At 36.0% G+C, this 17,258-nt stretch overlaps 3 protein-coding genes and 5 non-coding genes across 8 annotated transcripts; 6 read left to right on the top strand and 2 right to left on the bottom strand.

Annotated features, from left to right (window-relative positions):
* Window positions 1-186: 186 nt before the first annotated feature.
* On the top strand, window positions 187-2,278 carry fkbpl (FKBP prolyl isomerase like). The gene is made up of 3 exons (XM_056733064.1): window positions 187-218; window positions 533-957; window positions 1,049-2,278. The coding sequence occupies exons 2-3, from the start codon at window positions 565-567 to the stop codon at window positions 1,793-1,795; spliced, it is 1,140 nt and encodes a 379-aa protein (XP_056589042.1). The 5' UTR covers window positions 187-218; window positions 533-564; the 3' UTR covers window positions 1,796-2,278.
* Window positions 2,279-5,419: 3,141 nt separating this feature from the next.
* On the top strand, window positions 5,420-5,493 carry trnan-guu (transfer RNA asparagine (anticodon GUU)). Its single transcript has one exon. It is a non-coding gene; the product is annotated as a tRNA-Asn (tRNA).
* Window positions 5,494-6,185: 692 nt separating this feature from the next.
* trnan-guu (transfer RNA asparagine (anticodon GUU)) lies at window positions 6,186-6,259 on the top strand. The gene has a single exon. It is a non-coding gene; the product is annotated as a tRNA-Asn (tRNA).
* A 2,646-nt stretch (window positions 6,260-8,905) lies between these two features.
* On the top strand, window positions 8,906-8,978 carry trnaf-gaa (transfer RNA phenylalanine (anticodon GAA)). Its single transcript has one exon. It is a non-coding gene; the product is annotated as a tRNA-Phe (tRNA).
* Window positions 8,979-9,579: 601 nt separating this feature from the next.
* On the bottom strand, window positions 9,580-12,483 carry ebp (EBP cholestenol delta-isomerase). The gene is made up of 5 exons (XM_056733458.1): window positions 12,290-12,483; window positions 11,896-12,202; window positions 10,853-10,889; window positions 10,648-10,778; window positions 9,580-10,476 (listed from the first exon to the last, which is right to left on the bottom strand). The coding sequence occupies exons 2-5, from the start codon at window positions 12,200-12,202 to the stop codon at window positions 10,253-10,255; spliced, it is 699 nt and encodes a 232-aa protein (XP_056589436.1). The 5' UTR covers window positions 12,290-12,483; the 3' UTR covers window positions 9,580-10,252.
* A 284-nt stretch (window positions 12,484-12,767) lies between these two features.
* On the bottom strand, window positions 12,768-12,839 carry trnah-gug (transfer RNA histidin (anticodon GUG)). Its single transcript has one exon. It is a non-coding gene; the product is annotated as a tRNA-His (tRNA).
* A 435-nt stretch (window positions 12,840-13,274) lies between these two features.
* trnae-uuc (transfer RNA glutamic acid (anticodon UUC)) lies at window positions 13,275-13,346 on the top strand. Its single transcript has one exon. It is a non-coding gene; the product is annotated as a tRNA-Glu (tRNA).
* A 327-nt stretch (window positions 13,347-13,673) lies between these two features.
* Window positions 13,674-15,823, top strand: ccdc115 (coiled-coil domain containing 115). The gene is made up of 5 exons (XM_056733299.1): window positions 13,674-13,913; window positions 14,034-14,137; window positions 14,223-14,329; window positions 14,436-14,624; window positions 15,037-15,823. The coding sequence occupies exons 1-5, from the start codon at window positions 13,809-13,811 to the stop codon at window positions 15,165-15,167; spliced, it is 636 nt and encodes a 211-aa protein (XP_056589277.1). The 5' UTR covers window positions 13,674-13,808; the 3' UTR covers window positions 15,168-15,823.
* Window positions 15,824-17,258: the final 1,435 nt, after the last annotated feature.

Here is a 17,258-nt window from a genome sequence, read left to right as displayed (position 1 = left end):
TAATATGTATCTAGTCGGTTTATCATAATTTTCAGCAGCTGATATTTTATGTTAAATAAAAGAAACCGCATTAAAACATGCAGCATCAAATAGTGACATCTGGTGTCAAGAAGTTGATGTTTATGCTATGCCGTACCTGTAGAGGGCGATAAACGGCTTTCGTCGTGCGATTTCTACTGTGGTGGAGGAAGAGAGTCTGTCAATAGCAAAGAAATACAGTATGTATACGCGTTTATTAGGTTTTAGTGATGGTTTACAACTTTGTCCAGTAGAAATGTATATGTATTGCGTATATATTGTGTAACATGTTTTAAAATTGAGATTGCAGCACAGTAATGACCGGTGTCGTGATAGTCAACACATGTGCTGATGAGACCTTGCTCGAAAATATTCATAGAAACACAATGTAAATGTTTCATCAGCAATAATTTTCACTCCGTTTTGTTAAATCAGGCTTTGCCTAATACTCGTTTCTTTGCTTAATCATGCTATTGTTTTTACTGACAGTAATATGCATCCTTCTATTTTAAAGGTAATACTGAAGATTTGTTAGAAGTTTTTGTCATGACTACAGTCCAAGTGCCTGAAAAACAAGTTGATCATGTGCCAGCTGAGTCCTCATGGATCTCCTCGTGTCCTGGTGGTCTGTGGCAGGTGTACCGAAGCTGGCTTGGACCAAGACTAAAAGGGGACGTTACGCCCACAATGGGGTCCCTCTGTAAAGTAAAAGTGCGAAGAAAGAGTGTGGCAGAGGAAAACACACTACAAACCTATTCCAATGGGCATGAATCAACAGCCGTAGTTGATTCGAGTGAGCAGACTACCTCATATCCTCGCTCTCAGGATTCTGTACTTCAGATCCCATTGGATGAGTGGTTTTTGATGCGTATGGGAGAGGGACAGTGTGACATTATAGAGAGTTGCCTGGAAGGGATGAAAGCTGGAGAGATGTGTGTGGTAAGGCTAATGCTGGTTTATTGAACACAGTATGTGCAAATTGTAATATGTATGTGTAATATTCAGTAATATGTTGCTCTTCTTCTTGCAGTTCACAATACGTGCCTGGAATGCCAAGACTTCCAATGCAACAGGCAGTGATGCTAATGGTCCCCAAACTAGAAGTACAACAGTAGAGGGATTGTCTCAGCAGTTTCTCTGCTTTACGCTTCAGCTACACTCATTAACCTCTGGGCAAGAGTCATGGCAGATGACACCGGGAGAGAAATGGGCTTGGGTGCAGTCTCACAAGCAAAGGGGTGGTCAGCGGTTCGGGAATGGAGATATCTGGGGGGCAGCAGACTGCTACTGCAGAGCTGTAAAACTGACAATAACTTTACTGGTCCAGACACAGAGAAATACAGAGGCAGAAAAGTCTAAAGAAGGTTTGGATGAAGATAATGAAACTGCTTTGGCATCACCCAATGGTGCAGAAATGGAGCAGGGAAAAAATTCTGGTGTCTCCAACACACCTGCTGACGAGGAGTATAAAACTGTAAAAGCAGAACTTCACTCCAATCTATCTTTGTGCCAGTTTAAGCTAGGCCAGCTTGAAAAAGCCAGAGACAGCGGTATGAAAGCGACTGAGCTGAACCCAGCGAGCACTAAGGCTTGGTACCGGCTTGGGCAAGCTTGCATGCAGCTTGGGGAATTAGAGGATGCCCGTGAGGCCTTTGGAAAGATACTGGAACTGCAACCTGATTCTGTATCAGCTCGCACAGCTTTAAAACAAGTCAACTCCAGATTTAAAGACTTGAATAATAAACTCGGTCAAAGGCTAAGCAAGATGTTTATCTAGGAAATAAAGAATATAAAGGGAATCATGATTTCGGAATCATGAAAAGCTGAGAACATAACATGTATGTCAATATTGGATAAAAATTCGCAACAACGGAATTTTGCGTGTCAAGTTATTCATGGAGACTTCAGATAGTTCCAGGAAGTTATGTTTTCTCTTTAAATGTTTTATTTCTTTCATTTTTTACTAATTAAACAGCTTGTGTCAGGTTCAAAAAATGGGTTAAAACTTTGTCACAATCGGTCTGTTTAGCTGCAGCTCTATGCGTTACTAGTAACTTTCGGGAACTATTCAGAGCCTCCATGAACTGCAATTGTGGTGAAAAAAACTGTTGATGCAAATCTCTTCCTCTTTCTAAATGGCTCTGGAAATTATACTGTGGAAAATGTTGACTGTTAAGTAAATAGTATATTAAAATGTCACTGCTGCTCTGTGTTGTATAATTTTTGACTATCTTACACTGTAATGTCTATAAATTTTACTTCTGGGCTTTTCTTATACTGTAATTTCAGTGTAAATAGTGTATAGTGTATATATGTATATATATATATATACTTTCTAATTTTCAGTGTTCAAATTCCCATTCACTTATAAGTTGTGTTAAGTAAAAATGTTTTTTTAGAACATTTACTGAATTAAGTTGTATGTTTTATAAGGATATACTATACTGATATACTATTTGTTGTAAACATTTCTATTCTGTATATTACAGTCAAGATGCAAGCATTACTGACATTCTGGAAACTTAAAATAAACAAGATTATTATCATTTATTCAGCTGACACCTTTATCCAGGTGAGATGTAAAGGAGGGTGCATGCATACAGTCTACAAAGCTGTTAAAAAGTAAATAGGTAAACAATTGTATTTTAAGTAAAGCCTTATTGCGTTTATATTTTATTGATGCTTGAACAAACATACAATGCAATTTACACAAAAAATAACAATACAAAACAAAGGACCAGGGTCTTGAATCAAATTCTTGATTGAAAACAAAAAAAGAGAGAATTGAAAGTGGAACTTAGCAAGTAACAAAACCAAGTTAATAACATAAAATTCACCTTTCTTGGACTGATCGTAGTCAATAAAACCTAGTACCACATCCTTCCAACCTAACACACAATCAATATATATTTCATTCATAATAAATCCTAAAACATCTTTCCAAAACATTTTAGTAGAAAGACAATGCCAAAAAAAGATGAACAACAGTTTCAACAGCCTTATCGCGTTTAGTGGAATACCCTATGATAAAATGACGTAAATCTTAAGTATATGCATTAACTCAAACAAACTGCATTGTGTGACCAATAGTGTCGCGTTTTTCGCTGTAAGCAGTAATCGAAGCACAAGTGCTGATTGGATGACGTAGTTTTGAAGGTCATAAACTTGGAAGATCGCAAAAAACAATCTCTGTGATCAACATAGGTACGATACTTGTACGTTTTGTCTATCAATATAATTTTTACAAACTAAGACAACGTTTGTAAATTTTGATGCCTTAATACTACGTATAACTTGCTTAGACTTATTTTTCACAAGCAAGGCCGGAGTTACGGGCTTGACTGCCCCGTTCTCTTTCATTTGATAAGTCCAGTCCTATGTCAGTCATCAGATATTTCATTCAAAGTTTGTTTATTGGTCTAGAAGGATTAAATAGCCCTGCCCAAGCCATTATGTCATTTAATAAGCTAAATTGACTGTCAATCATGTGGGTGTTTGCTGATTGGTTATTAGAGGTCGTGATGGCCAATGTTGAAACCTGTTTGCATATGACGCTGTTAGAAATGGCAAAGAGGACATATCGTGACTTGCTAAAAAGAAAACTTAAACGTGACCGACAGAAACGCGATAGAAAAGAAAAAATTGCAAACAATAGACAGATTTTTTTATCCTCTTGCACCACAGCCTCATGTTTAGGAAGAAAATCCAGAAGACATCAACCTGGCGGAGGAATCCGCTGGAGCTGAGACATAAGTATAGGCCTAACGTTACTACTTACTGCTCAAATATTTATGATTCAGTTTTAATAGTTTTACATGCTAGTTATGAAAGTTTACTTTTTAACGTGGCACTTATATAATCCAACATTTTCCACGTTATTTTATAGAATATTATCTAAAACAGGTTTTTTCGTACTGTAGGCCGCGCACCACGAGCGGGGCCCATAGGGGAATAATGTGAACAACGTTCACGTATGTAATGTAATGCAATGTAATGTAAAAATCTTTAAATATAGCGCATTTTAAACGGCCACATTGTAATTTCACTGTTTATTCGTCATTTGTCGATTGCACGCAATGCAACAAAATTAGATGGCAAACCTTATAAGCCCAGTGGAATCAAATTTAAAGTTTTTTCCTTTTATTAAAAAAAAGTTAGCCTTAAGGACGTCAATAAACTTATATGCTCATAAGCGGTGACAAAATTACAATTTAGAATATGCTATATGGAAGAGATCGGACATCTCAGCTTTGATGAGTAAAGTAGAAGACAACCGCCAGTGTCACTCACCAACATAAATAACATGCTTCAAAATAAACATCAGTGGTAACAGTGATCTTCCTATTCTTTTCGATAGACTTTAAGTTTAACACCACTGTGGCCATCACGCTGTGAAATGCATCTATGCCGGACTGACTTTGTGCCGTTAACGAACGCTGTTGGTTATTTTTTAGTTAAAATTACGTCAACATATCAAATACTGCTGCGTGTTCCAAGGCATTGTAATGGGCCTTTATTGTGCAGCCACCCACGGGCCCCCTTGCATATAATTCGCCATGTTCTGTCAGCCATAGTTGTGTTTCGAACGGGAGGGGTGGAGTGAGCGGTTGGTTGCAATTCGCAACCTTGCCACTATATTCACTGACTGGACCTTTAACTGCTTCAAGGCTATGATACATGGTAAACCCAAAAAATTACTCTAGCCTAAAAGGCCCCCATTCCCCCAAGGCTGGCCCTTTACATTGGATGTGAAAAGTATTTTGGCAAAAACAGTTATTCCATTCCATTTTCTACCGCTTATCCGAACTACCTCGGGTCACGCGGAGCCTGCGAAACAGTTATATGCATCTAATATATAATAAATTTTTTGAACTACTATCTATTTAGAGATTATTATCTTTTGCTTTAACAAAATATTTGACTAAAAAAGTGCTGCATTAATGTGCGTCTTAATTAGTATATTTTTGTTTAATTCATTTTATTTCAAATGTACTTATACAACAGCGCTTTTTACAATGTTGCATTGTTTCAAAGCAGCTTTACATGAAAAAATACACACCCCCTTGAAATGTGAACTCGTCATAGAATGTATAAACTCTTATGGTAAATAAACTGAACAAGATGCATAAGAAATACGATTTATAACAAGATATGTAATGATATAAGATATACATACATTTTACACAATTTGTGATAACAGTTTTAGTGTTTAAATATTGGTCATTTTTATAGTGGGTATAAATCCGTATTACGTATGCAACATAAACAAGACTGAAACAGCATAGCACATGGATGTCTTTATTTTAGCAGGAGTTAATTTTTAAAGATGTTGAAATAAACCGTTATTAAGTACAGGATGTATAACATAATCACGCTTACATTCCCGAATATAAAGGCATCTGTCTCTGTGGCGCAATCGGTTAGCGCGTTCGGCTGTTAACCGAAAGGTTGGTGGTTCAAGCCCACCCAGGGACGGTGAGTTTTACATTTTTATGTAAAATAAAATAAATAATGATTGTTTGAGACTGTCAGTGAAGCATTGCAAAAAGGCCGAAGCATTGCAATACGGCCAAATGCCTTATTTGGTGTAATGCATTCAAATGTGATATTTGTGCATATTGCGTTTTGTGCAATTGAATTAGTAATCGTAATTTTGAATAGACTTGGACATTTCAGATTGCTTATACAATTGACTTTATTCGGTACGCAAATTGCCCACCGAAACAAATGGCCACTTATTGGATTCAGGGCCTAAAACAGAGTTACACTTTACCTAAATAAACACATTTTACTCAACGCACAGTTTTGTGTTGAAACTAGGTATCTTTGTGTCTTTGCAAGTTGGTCATAATTTTTAGATCTTGGGCAAGGATTGGCAAACTACAAAAAGCTACTCCGTAAAGAATTCACATTAAAATGCAGCACTTTTTGTAGAGGAGTAACTTGGCCCCACAGATAAGTAGACAAGAATCTCCACTCAAGCGCAACTGATATCAACCTTCAACATTTACATTCTGTGCAACTCCTCTAGGGGGCTGTAAAAGACATTAAGAATAATTTCGTTTGGAACAAGAGGGGTTTCTCCTTCATGTGTACTATTTGTGCGTTGTTCCAGAGACCCTTTGTCTATGTTTTTGAAAGAATTGTTTCAGCCAGTGAAATCAGTAGTCTCTGTGGCGCAATCGGTTAGCGCGTTCGGCTGTTAACCGAAAGGTTGGTGGTTCAAGCCCACCCAGGGACGGATATGTTTGTTTTTTGCATTCTTGTCAGAAATCTATGTGAATATTATTTTGACAAAAGAATTTTAATGGGATATGACACAAAATACATTAAAGACTTGAGTGATATTCAAGTTGTTTGTTGTGCAAACTGAAATTTTCAAATTTAGGTTATCTTGCCAGGTAGAAGTATGTTTTAAAAAAAACAATAGATCGTGGGTACGAAATACACTACCTAAAAGTATGTTTAAATAAAAAAAAATAGATTGTGGGCATGAAATGCACTAAATATAAACAGTAAGGACTAGTAATTATAATAATATATTATAAAAATCTTTATTTTATTGTAGCACCGAAAAATAACCATACTTTTTACTTGTATAGTTATGTGAAATAACATTTTTCCAAATCCCACCATTGACTACCAGAATAGGAAAAAATGCTTTCAAATATTTTCTTTGTGTTCAACAGATCAAAGACATTTATAAAGAAGGTTGGAGATTAAACAGTTCTGGGGCACCTTTGACTATAATTTTTTATATGATAGTCAGTGGTGGCAAATAACTGTTGGTTACAAGCATTCTTCCAAACATTTTTGTCTGTGTTCATCAGAACAACAAAATGTATACAAATTTGGAACAACTGAAATGAGAGTAAATAATGACAAAATTACATTTTTGGATGAACTTTCCCTTAAAGTATCTTTCACTGTGTAGTGATAGAATTGACAAAAACATCATTCTAAATTTGAAGAGATCAGAAATCCGTCAGATGACTTTTCGTTTAAATGAGGATTTTTCATCTGTGTACAGTTGGTTACACCAGCCATTCGTAAGTTCCCTCCTAAACGAGAAAGTAAAGTTCACACTAAAGTCTTAGTAGCTACAAGTTAGTTTATAACTCACTCTGTACGTTATTCGTCTGCTCTTTTTGCTCATAAGGCAGAACGTGGCTAGTAGTTCGTAAGCACTCCGTAAAGTAATGCGTAGTCGCATATGACATTTTGCCTTCAATAGTCCAATAGCAGCCTTTAAATTTGTGAGAAAAAGTTGAATTGAATTGTTGTGAATTTCAAAACATTCTTTATGTTAACTCATTTTACCTCCCATAATAACGGTAAAATACTTTTTTCATTAATATCTAATTATGAATAGCATAATATGTATTTAATTAATATTTTACATTAAAAATAAATGCTGAATAAAAATACAAAATTTGAAACCATAATTAATGATAATTTTAATGTCAACTGCCAATGAAATAGAAAAGTTGATTTTATTGTGATATGCACAACACTGGTTCTTGTTTGAGCCGCTTATAATGTAATTTCATCACATTATGTTCTCTGTTTTAAAAGGTACGTGACTGTAAATGTCAGTATTTTCATATATGTTTAAAGTATTGAAGAATTTCGAGTGAAACTAAAGTTTTTTTTATTCCTACAGTTACTCCTTATGGGACGCTTCTGTAAATACTTAATTGAAGCGTAACGTTATGTAAAAACTAAGTTGAATGGTGCAACTCAAAAATATTTAGTAGTGGATAAGTTGTAACATAGTGCCCTTTTAAGTCAAAACTAGGCTAAGTAGTAATTTATGCACAACTGGTGCAACCGGCCCTATGGCTCTTATTTACGTTCAGCAATTCCAGATATTTCAAAGCGGGTAGTGTGTGGTGTGTATAAAAACAATTGTGCAATTAGAATTAAATACTTTTTTTTACAGTTATTTAAACACTTCTTACAACCAGATGGAATTAAGCTTAAAATGTAATTAATTACTTGGGTGTTAAATTTAAGGTTTTATTGATCAGAAATAAGTAGTATGGAAAGATGGAAACACTAAACACACAAAATAAAAAAGAATGAAAGAGCGACCCCTTGTGTTAATCTTAGAAAAAAAACTATAACATTAACATTATCCACAGCTGGTCATGTAGAGGGCGGTAGAACACTTACGTTGGGAGATTTCTTTGCTCAATATGAAGGCAAAGCTAAATTTATTTCTAGAGCACGATTTAAAAAGCGCTATCTGAACAAAGTGATGTACATGAATGACCATCTCCTTTGTGGACAAAAAAGAGTTTAATGTTCGTGAGAACGATTCTCAAACATTTCTTTAAACGTTCTCAATTTTTTTCTTAAGAACATTTTTTACAACTCGCTTGCTCATGTTGTAACTGTAGATGTTTATCTAATAAACGTTATGTATGTAACAAGCTAATTGCATACTCGAATAGAGCATAGTTTCAGCAGCATGTTTCTAAGGTGGCATACAGTTAATTGTTAGTACACATAAAGTTAAAGTTAATTGCTGGCACACAATAGGTAAATTACATATTCTAGAATGCCACTACAAGAACATTTTGTCAGTGGAGTCAGAAGGGTTCGAACCTAAACCACAATATTGGCGCTAATGCAGTGCTTGCTCCATATATGACTGGTTTAACGTTAAGTTTAAATCCTTTCTCAGCAAGCTTTTGAGTGGAAGGTTTAAAAGCCAAATTTTATTTACAGTTAGTCCACCGGTAAGGCCCCACCTATAATCGTGCCATCCTTAAGAGTATTAAGTTGGATGAAATCCTATTTCATATTCATTAAAACTATATTACGATTATTTATCTGTTATATTGTAAGATTGATCTTATTGTCAACGAAGGGTACATGCATAGCCGAAATAGCTCAGTTGGGAGAGCGTTAGACTGAAGATCTAAAGGTCCCTGGTTCGATCCCGGGTTTCGGCATTTTGATGTTTTATGTTATAACTATGTATACTACTGCTTGTCTTTATTATATGTATTTTTACAACAAACACCGCATCAGTAAAAAGCATTTTTATTAAAGTCAGATGCTTTCTGACATTTACCATTAAAGTGGAAGTCCTCCCTAAAAAAAAATTCTGTCATTTACTCACCATTCACCATTGGACCCCACTAGCTATCACAAAGTAGGAAAAGTTTTATTTCTGTGTTCTGTTGAACACCAAATATTATATTTTAAAAAGGTAGGACAGCAAACAACTCCGGGCACTTTTGACCATATAAAATACCTAGACGTGTTATCTGCTGGATTGTACCCCAACGCCGCCACTATATTGGTCAATGCAAAAGAGAATGGTGGGGCTGCGGTTTTCTGCGTATAAACACAATAACGTTTTCATTTCTCAACACTATTACTTAGGTACAGACACGTTATGGCTCCCGTTAAATATGGTTAGAGTTGCACGGCTGTGTTGTTTGTTTTACTATATCACATACATGTTTTACTGCTGTAATCGTTTTACCAGATTTATTAAAGAACATCCTTTATCTTTAAATGGTATAAAATGATGACAGGAAAAAGCCATTTCCGCAGTAAAAAAATCTTTATTTTTTAGATTGCATGTAAATTGAATTATTTTACCCTGAGTGTTTTGTTCGAGGATTACAGTAAAACAATCTCAACATTTCTGTTTTATTCTCATCCCTAGACATGGTGCCATCTAGTGGATTCTCCTGATTAACTATTAAACTAATATTTACGTACAGTATTTACTTCTAGGCACCAGAGAAATTCATCATGCACTGTCAAGCAAATATTTTCATCTTGTGCCTCTACCCATTCTTGTTGTATGTTTTATTATTAAAGAATGACAGGATTGAATGGATTCAATCCTCCACCATATGTTCAATTCATAATATCTCAGTTGTAATAATCTGATAACAGGATAGTCAGTTTGATTACAATAGAAGAGCCAGCAATAAATCAGTTAGTGTGTAGATCAGATAGTGTGTTCTAAAAAAACATTCAAGCTTCATATTTACAAAAACAAATTTGAAACATCCCTGTTGCAACAGTATTACGAACATTCGATGTTGGACAAGACCAAATTTTAATTACTGTAATGAATATTAAACATAAACATTACTTTCCGCCCTTATTTGTATCCATCAACAGTACTGTATCTCTTCACATATTATGATGATAGAAATCAAGTTTAGAAGTTTAATTCTTTTTTAAGTTAAACATTACTATTGGACTAGCTTCTTTTAGACTTTTCTTTCAGGGCCGCTTTATCAAACATGGATTGACTGGTTGATAACTGACACCATGAATCCAATATAAGGATAAAAGGAATGACAACCCATAAAGCATTCATGAACACAAAGTAGAACCAGAAGTATATGGGATGACCGTACTCGCTGTGAATGTATCCCTCTCTGTGCTCAGTGAAAAAGTAAAGCACTGCACCATACAGCTGACCTGTAAGTCATGTAGAAAGGACAGAATTATATTTCCTAATAAAAGGGCAATTAAAATTGGCCAAAGGATGAGATGAAATCTTTCAATTACTACTAAATTGACAAGATAATAAAACTACTAGTTTTAATAATAAAAGTATATACTGTATGCGGTGAAACCAAAATAACTCACCAAGGGATACGATGAGCTGCAGAACAAATCTGTAAGGACGGTTATATAGGAAGGCTATAACGATCCAAATACTGAAGGGACCCCAGAGACAAGCTGTTATCGTCTCCATGCTTACTGTGAAGTTATCCCCTCTGAAAAAAAATTAACGGGGTTTGGGACAATCAAAGATGAAGCTAAAAGTGTGACAAGTATGTGCATAACTTACATTGCGTATCTGCTGTCTCCTTTGCAATATTCTTTCCCTGTGCCGGATATAAGATAGTACTTTAGTGCTTAAACATTTATATATAGTATAGTATTTACTATTACCTTAATATCACTGACACCGTGCCTACACCGGACGCGACGCGACATGACAACCTGCTTGTTCTTAAAGGGTTTCGTATGGAATGATATACCGGACATTATTAAAAAGGAATTGCAAATCGCGCATTACCGTTTGCATTTTCGTTTAAGCAAACGCACACTGACTGCCACATTTCAAATGGAAAAGCAAGTCCGTTTGCAACTGTGTTTCCCATATTTTACGAGTTTCGACCCTGTCATATTTAAATGGTAATTTCAATTAACACGTCTGTTTTTTTCACTTTCTCAGCGTCTCGTGTGTAGCCAGCCAAAACTCAAATGGAATCGCAATTCCCTTAGTATTTCCATTTCCGATGCCTTACACGGAAACCTGTCAATCAGTGTCAAGGGTGGGATTATGCTATGGGGAGTGTTTCACGTAGTACTCGATCAGCTCTTGTGGTATGTCCAGTAAAGGACGTCCTGGTCCTTTAGTTGTCCTGTCCTTCACAAAAAGCCTGTTAACTACTTCACTGAGGTTGGCGAAGACAACATTACTGATGTTTCTGTTGGTCAAGGGCAGGAACTCATTTATCTTATCCACAACTAAATGGCTTCTCATTAATAGGAAATCTATAGAGGATGTACTGTCCTCAACTTGCTGCGCGAGCATCATAAGTTCCTCCACAATTTCACCAACTGAATTGTTGTTTAAACGAATTCGGCGTCTCTGTAGTTGAGGGCATCACCTTTTGACCGTCGACTGTGAGTGACGTCAAAAGGTGAAAACGCAATTGCAAATACAATTTGAAATTCCATTTTAATAATGTCCGGAATATTATTCCATAATGGGTTCTGATGCATTTCTAATGTCTTTTCTCTTGTCGCATCGCGCCGGTCGCGTCCGGTGCAGACACGGTGTTAGTAACACATGTGCCGTTTATAAATTTAAACTTGACTCACAGAGCTGTGAAAGAAAACTCTGGTCTTCAGGAATAATGGTGTAGTATAAAGAGAACCATCCCTCAATTACACCATGGATGAAGCCACACACTGCGAACCAGCACAGAGCTAACCTTCTCCCTCCACTGAGCCTGCTCCCAGATACCTTACACCCAGTTAGTGACCAGGTGGCAACCAGCAGTATCCCAGACACGGAGAACAGGAATATAAGGATTTCTGACATTGAACGGTCATTAGCTACATAGTTTGGAATGGACAGGTTACGCGGCCAATAGGGATGATTTATAGCGTCTGCTTCCTTAAACATCTGTAAAGGCAAATGAAAGAACGAGTTTATTTTTAATAGAAGTATAATAGTAGTTCAAATTATCAATGGGGTTGCATAATGCTTTACCTTGCACGAGATAACAGAAATCAAGCCAATTTCACCGACCAGTGTTTTTCAGGACACAGCTGCTTTGTGATGAAGTGTGAAATATCCTTGAACTGTGATGATTTTCTATGTGCAGCTTGCGATGTATCTTGGTATTTACAACAACGAGCAACGTTACGAACTGCACTTTGACTGCTGAAACATCGCGCCATCGAGTCACAGCCTTCTCTGAGGCCACGTGTGAAACGCGACCCAATCATTTTTATGCTCTGCGTGTGGAACGTCCCTCTACTCAGCTTACAGTTGGACGATCGTCTCGGAACATGAATGGCGTCACAATTGCGGAAGGTGTGAATGAGTGAATCACATTACTTATTACAGAATAATCGATAAATACGATTTGACTACCATTACGGTTATCACTTGTAAGGATGAGCTACAAATTAGAATTTCAAAAGATGAAAAATTTACCTCATGTGCCGTGATAGGGACTTAACCCTGCCGTGACCCGGATTCGAACCGGGGTTGCTGCGGCCACAACGCAGAGTACTAACCACTATACGATCACGGCGAGCTACCAGAGGTGGTGGAAGAGACAGATGCGATTGCGAATTTGTACTTGCATCAACACGTCAGTGTAGTTCTGTTCATGTTCTGTTATAAATGATGTAATGTTTGGAATGCATAATACCGATCTTTGAATGCATAAAACCTAACCTTGCACGCTATTAACTAATTTAACTGTAAAGGATGGTTTCATACTCATTCAATGTTGTTTCAAAAGTCATTCTCATACAGCATCATATGATCGTTTGCGTAAGGTAGCTTGTGGCAAAGTTAACAAACTGAAGCTACTCGGTTGTGTTTAAAAACAATAATCATACAGTATTATATACAATACAGAAAAGCCGTTTAAAGCGAAAATAAGAAACAATTCACCTTGTAGAGAGTACACGCATTGTTTCCAATCATTTTAAAAAGTCTTACTTCTATGTCTTCACATATCTCCCATATGGTCTAGCGGTTAGGATTCCTGGTTTTCACCCAGGCGGCCCGGGTTCGACTCCCGGTATGGGAAGTGAATTTTTGCTTTTTTAACAGAAAAGACGATAGAGTTTATCGTGTACAAAAAAATAATTTGCTAAAAACGACACATAACAGGGCAAAATCTTGAAGCACTCTTCATTTGCGCAAGTCAGGTAATTATTGAGTTCAGAATATTCATACATTTTTACACATAATAGCACATTATAAATCCATGCCTTTTAAACCATCGTTAAAATTATTCTTATTCAGTGGTTCAGAAATCAAAAAGAGCATACAAGCACACAAAAAAACAGTTAACAGAATTCGTAACCGGTACCATTTTATATCATATGACTTGTTTGTCACGTGACCGGTAAAGCTTCGACGACCTCACTCAGCTAGTGCTACTGCTAGCGTTTCATCAAAACATTTCATATTTATATTCTGTTGTCAGGTCATTAACTTTCCTTCAGCGAAATATTGCTTATTTGTTTATTCAGACAAAACTGTAGAAATGCGTGATCAACACATTTGTTTGGATGAGCAGTTATTACTGTTCATGGACCAGCTCGAGGCTTTGGAAGAGAAAAGGCACAAACTGAATTCACTTATAGAAGGGGTAAGCGAACAAAAACGAATCCCTGATTAAATTACAACCAGTTTGTTTCATAATTACATATACACTGAACATTTGATTTGGAGAATTCTTAATACACTGCTCTTTAATGTTGTTACACAGGGATGGTTTTCTATAGCCAAGGCACGTTATTCAATGGGAAATAAGCAAGTCTCCTCTTTACAGTATGCAAGTGAGATGGAACCGCTTGTTCATGTGGAGGACAGGTCCATAATTTTTATAAAACGACATAACATTCATTTGTGAAAAAGTATTAAATTATTTAAATGTATGTTTTTTGTGTTTTAACAGCTTGATGGAAAGTGGAACAGTTGAGTTTAAATGTAACAGAACAGAAAACAAAACGGATGAATTGACAAAAAATAACTCGATAGAAGACATTGGAGCAAAGGAGGGAGGTATGACTGACTCGATAAAATCCACAGGGGTGCTTTACCATGGTGTCTAAAGTTGTTTAATAAACGCAGTGTTTTGTTTTTCAACATATTATTATTTAAATTTCAGTTCTTAGAAGGAGAATAAATACCAAACAAAAGGAAAATAAAGAGGAAGGTGCTTCTGAGCAACAGGAGACTGACCATCAAGGAAAAACTAAGACTGAGTCAACCACACCAGAAAACAGAGATCCTTTAAAATGGTTTGGAATTCTTGTACCACAGAATCTGAAACAAGCTCAAGCTGCTTTTAGGGAAGGTGAGCTTGTTTTTAATGTTATGCTCGTTGTTTTTACTGCTTGTTTTTATGTTTTAATGATATTATATTTGCTAATATGTTTGAAGTGTTTTACCTCTCAGTATTATAGAGGACCACAAGAGTCACAGAAAAGTAATAAAGCACGTCATTTAATGTTTTATTACTTTTCCCGCAACTCTTGTGGTCCTGTACAACTGTCCGCTCAAACAAATCAAAGTAATGTGAATAGAATACCTTTACTGTCAATTCACCGCCGGAAATGTTACACTTCTATTAAACACACACAATAGAGATTGACAGTATCAATTTGAAGACTTCCCATCAATTTGTTTTTTTGTCATATAAAGTATATTGTGTTTTCATGTTGGTTTATTGTGCGTCACCAATTATGCATTTCCCCTCTTTTCACTAGTGATCACTCTCTCAGCAGAGATTGCGTCCGTACAGAGTACAATATTGGCTACAAGGAAAGAAATGCAGGCCCAGATGAAAGAAATGCAAGAGAAATCAGGAAAGAGCAAACCAGAAATAATAAAAGATTAACAGTTACTTTTTCTTACTTTAATTCTATAACTTTAATTTATTAACAATTGTATGAACATTGAAGGGATAGTTCAGCCAAAAATGAAAATTCTGTCATGATTTACTTTCTAGTGGTTCCAAACCGGTATAAATATTTTTGTTTGTTTGAACACAGGGAAAGATATTTGGAAGAATACTTGTAACCAAAAAGTTATTGGACCCCACTAGTCAAAAGGTAGTCAAAAGTGCCCTTAAACGGTTTGCTGTCATACATTCCTCAAAATATCTTCTTTTGTGTTCAACAGTATAAAAATCAGTAGTCGATGGGGTCAAGGAACTGTTTGGGTCTTCCAAAAAATCTTTCTCTGTGTCCATCAGAACAAAGAAATTTAAACAGATTTGCAAAAACTTGAGGGTAAAAATGACAGAATTTGTATTTTTGGGTGAACTATCCCTTTAAAAAGACACATCCCCACGGTGTGTTTGACAACTGTTTTTATTTATAAAATGTTTACTGATGGGACCTCTTGAGCCATTGTTAATGTTAGCTGTAGTAAAGCATGACGAATAATGCATTGTTTTTACGGGTAAAGCTCATTTAATAAGTATACTTCAAAAAATGATGTAAATGATTTGTAAAAATAATTGTGGTCTATTAAATGCAAATATGCTTCATACGGCTATGTACGAAATGGTTTTACTCTTAGGAAGTAAAATGGTGAATGATGGCAACAAAAATTGTGTTCTTGCTGATAATGAATACTGAATGTGTCATTAATGATCATAACAATTCAATGTCAAATGGATTCATTGGATTGCATTTCCATTAGAACAGGGGTGCACTTCCGGCACTACCATATTTAAAACCAATGTTCTCTGTCCAACCTGGTGACTCCTCAAACTTTGTTGAACGTCTCTATTGCAACAAAATGTGTTTGGTGCGGGTTTTGTGCGACGAACCTGGCATCATAGTGAATGTTCAGGTTGTAAACTTGGCATATGAGAAGAAAGTGATTTGCTACTCTTTTACAAACTGCAAAAGTTGCAGAAAAACCAATGCAACCAACAATACTTTCTGATTACATCTTCTAGTTTCTTCTAGTTCGTACTTTTCCGGGAGTTTTGCCCAAATAAGTGACTAAGAATAGTTGTTATGAAACAGTTTTATATGTTCGCAATACGCCCATCTCGTTTTTTCTTCTTTTTGACAAGTTGACCATGTTAAGCATGAGAAGACAGCACGTTTAACATTGTGAAGAAGTCGATATGCATGACACATAGTTGCACGGCCGCTTTAATGATCCTTTATCTTTGAACAAACTGTTGCCAGTAAATTACATAAATGTAAATCTACAGTAAGTTACAAGCAAACTGCTGCCACTAATACTGTAATTTCTACAGGCATTTTTTTACAGTGTACTTTTGGAATCTGGCCCTCAAGGAAAAGTAGTTGAAGACCCCTGATATTGTTCCGATCCTATGCATGCACCACAAATTGTGTCATTTTATTAGGTGGCCATTTTATTGGCAAACTGTAGCCAAGGTGGAAAGGCAGGGTCACATGTGATAAGGCTTACAAAACATGATTATATCATTTGTTGTGCACTGTTATAGATGTCTATTAAGCAGTGGTAGTTGCTTACTTTGACAACAGGGCTGTTTGAGTATAACGACTTCTAAAGATTTATATTAGCTTATACACTCCCTATACCAACTTGTTTTCCTGCTTAAAATATCTCCAAGCTGCATTCGTGGTAGCATGTGGTAGTTTCCCTTTAACTGGATTGCCCTTTTCCTGTTTTATTTTTAAACTCGCGATTCTTTCTTACAATTTTGTACATTTCATAAAATACATAAAATAATATACACAATATTTCACGCGGCCCCGCCTCATCATCATAAGTGTTTAATATCTAAATGACACGCGACGAATATGAAACAAAGCACTTCCATAGCAATACGGTTACAAGTCAGAATCTTCTCTGTATCATCATTCTCTTTACAGTTGTTTCAAACATCCTTGTTGCGTTTATTCTACATTTTAAATAAGGTACATTTTAAATCAAGTTTTTTCCCCACAGAAATGTAAGTGTTCGCAGTCTGTATATGAAG

Source organism: Triplophysa dalaica, chromosome 20 (assembly GCF_015846415.1).
Source record: "Triplophysa dalaica isolate WHDGS20190420 chromosome 20, ASM1584641v1, whole genome shotgun sequence".
Taxonomy (NCBI): domain Eukaryota; kingdom Metazoa; phylum Chordata; class Actinopteri; order Cypriniformes; family Nemacheilidae; genus Triplophysa; species Triplophysa dalaica.
This window is presented reverse-complemented; position numbering and strand designations above follow the sequence as displayed.

Coding starts and splice junctions, on each gene's coding strand:
- fkbpl (XM_056733064.1), top strand. CDS start 565: ATGACTACAGTCCAAGTGCCTGAAAAACAAGTTGATCATGTGCCAGCT. Junction 958..1,048: donor AAGCTGGAGAGATGTGTGTG/GTAAGGCTAATG, acceptor TTCTTCTTGCAG/TTCACAATACGTGCCTGGAA.
- ebp (XM_056733458.1), bottom strand. CDS start 12,202: ATGTTTAAGGAAGCAGACGCTATAAATCATCCCTATTGGCCGCGTAAC. Junction 10,890..11,895: donor GAGTTTTCTTTCACAGCTCT/GTGAGTCAAGTT, acceptor TATCCGGCACAG/GGAAAGAATATTGCAAAGGA. Junction 10,779..10,852: donor GGAGACAGCAGATACGCAAT/GTAAGTTATGCA, acceptor ATTTTTTTTCAG/AGGGGATAACTTCACAGTAA.
- ccdc115 (XM_056733299.1), top strand. CDS start 13,809: ATGCGTGATCAACACATTTGTTTGGATGAGCAGTTATTACTGTTCATG. Junction 14,330..14,435: donor CATTGGAGCAAAGGAGGGAG/GTATGACTGACT, acceptor TTTAAATTTCAG/TTCTTAGAAGGAGAATAAAT. Junction 14,625..15,036: donor TCAAGCTGCTTTTAGGGAAG/GTGAGCTTGTTT, acceptor TCTTTTCACTAG/TGATCACTCTCTCAGCAGAG.